Here is a 2,088-nt window from a genome sequence, read left to right as displayed (position 1 = left end):
TTTTTTTTTTTGGTCTTTGCTCACAGCTCGAGCCAGGCCGGACCACCGCCGGTTCGCTCAAGTGCGGGATTTGGTGGTGCTCATGGGCGTGGCGCTCGGTGTTGTCGATGGTCCAGTCTGCGAGTGCGCATGGCTGCCTCGGGATCGCTTGAGGGTCGAGTGGTGGTGAAGAGTGCCGACGTCGTGCCGTCCTGTATGTCGTTAGTCTATACCGTCTTTCTACGTACAAGTGCAAGCAACTTACCATCACAGCAGGCGCGAACATTCTCCAGCCTGTCTGCTTCGCGATCTTGTCGCTCAATCATCTCGCGAACATCCTCGGCACTGTCATGCACCTCGCTCGCCTCATAGATGCTGTTGCCGTACTGCCCGCTGGCTGTCCGGCTGCGGAGGCTGGAAAATGTGCCCGAAATGACCTGGCTGTTCTTCCAGTACCCGCTGAGCCGACCAAGAGTTCCAATCGACGGCCGCTGCGGCGTGGCATTCTTCTGGTGAGTTGGCGTCAACCGGGGCACTTCCATCGACATGTCAATCGCCGGCGACTGGTTCCTCGTCGTTCGCGAATTGTAAGAAGACAGCGACGGGGCCATACGCGGCCTGATGCTGGGCGCCGCCGAGGCCGTAGGTCGCATGCCACCAACTTGGGGGTTGAACTCGTCGACGTCTGCCTGCGTAATGTGGCCTGCCATTTCCTCCGCGTCCGTCTGGCCTTCATCGTTTGTACGCAGAAGGAGATACGAGAGAGCGTTGAACCACGTCTCGTGCCTCGAGCCCGTCGTACAGGTGAACTTGATCTGCCTCCCGGGGGAGACAACAATGAGACTCTTGCGGTGCAGGCCAGGAGGCATCGGGTTGTCGTCTGTCACAACTCGGACGGCTTCGATGGAGACACTCTTGGCCTTCATATCGGCACGGCCCGCCGTCGAGGGGTCGCGGTCGCTCCAGTACAGAGTACGTGTATACGGGTGCACCCAGAAGTAGCGGCGGTGTCGGTTCTCAGACATTTGACCCCGTCCCGCCTTGCGCGTGTACTTCCAGAGATACTCGCCAATCATCGTCTGCGTGATGGCCTGAATCATGCGAGGATCCGTGTTGGGGCCGAAGCCTGTCGCGTCCACGCCCAGACCGTTCGCCCTGATGTTAAAGCGCGTATCGATCTCGGACGCAAACGAAGACACGGACGAGCGGCGACTGCGAGCCGAGGCCTTGGTCGGTGAGTGGATGATCGCGGTCCCGTGTGCCGCGGTACCCGTCCTAATGGCCTTTGGTGTCGGGGTGCCCTTGACGGACACGGGGGATTGTGGCCGGACACTGCTCGGGGTCTGAGGTCGCTGACCGCGCATGGCCGAGGCCGGCCACAGAGGTGGGCCCATGACGGAGGCGGTCCCAGGAGTTCCGTGCGCAGATCCGCTCCTAGCGGCTTCGATGACCTCCATATGGTTTTGCGGCAGCGGCGGCATAGGTTGCACGTTTGAGTTGCGACGGCTGCTTGCGCTGCCAGGTCGCTGAGGCGCCGCCGTGGTATCGCGTTGTGACTCAACAGACATGCGTCGGACACTGCTCAAGCTGGCTTGGTCTTGTGAGTAGCGTCGAATACGAACGGTGCCGGGTGTGCCAAAGCTGCTGCCCATCGAGAGGGACTTGTTGTGACTCTTCGACCTGGCATTGAACATATCATCGATGGCATCTGCAGTCAAAGAAGTCTGGGCTGATTGGTCCGACATGGACACTGCAGGCTTACGAGCAGGCCGAGACTCGACATTGGAAGAGATTTCCTTGAAAGGCTTCTGGGACTCGGGCGTGTCGGGGTGGCGAGACTCGCTTGGAGACTGGCGAGTCTCGTCTTCGGCGATCACTGGTCCCGCGTCGCCGCCGCTCTGCCCTCGGCCTGCAATGCCGCCAAACAGTGCGTCATCGGGAGTTCTCAGTTGATCGGCGTTGACAAAGGGCGACTCCATTCCTCGGGGGAGAATAAAGCCATCCCGCTTAGGGGTGCGAGGGGTTAACGGGCGCGTCTCGACAGAGTCGATGGTCGAGAAGGCAAACCGGGGCGACAGCGTGTCTGGGTGAGAAGGAGTGATAGGCTCA

General features: G+C 60.5%; 1 protein-coding gene across 1 annotated transcript in view; it reads right to left on the bottom strand.

The window, feature by feature from the left end:
• Positions 1-57: 57 nt before the first annotated feature.
• The window catches only part of VDBG_01978 (anucleate primary sterigmata protein A), a gene marked incomplete at both ends in the record, with an annotated part of 5,367 nt that continues 3,336 nt past the window's right edge, over positions 58-2,088 (bottom strand). Inside the window, 2 exons of the mRNA XM_003007744.1 lie at positions 58-191; positions 245-2,062. Coding sequence (XP_003007790.1) covers positions 58-191; positions 245-2,062 — 1,952 coding nt within the window. The remainder of the gene's footprint in view (positions 192-244; positions 2,063-2,088) is intronic.

The sequence above is a fragment of the Verticillium alfalfae genome, genomic scaffold, assembly GCF_000150825.1.
Source record: "Verticillium alfalfae VaMs.102 supercont1.2 genomic scaffold, whole genome shotgun sequence".
Taxonomy (NCBI): Eukaryota; Fungi; Ascomycota; class Sordariomycetes; order Glomerellales; family Plectosphaerellaceae; genus Verticillium; species Verticillium alfalfae.
The sequence above is the reverse complement of the archived record's forward strand: the minus strand, read 5'-3'. Positions and strand labels throughout refer to the sequence as shown.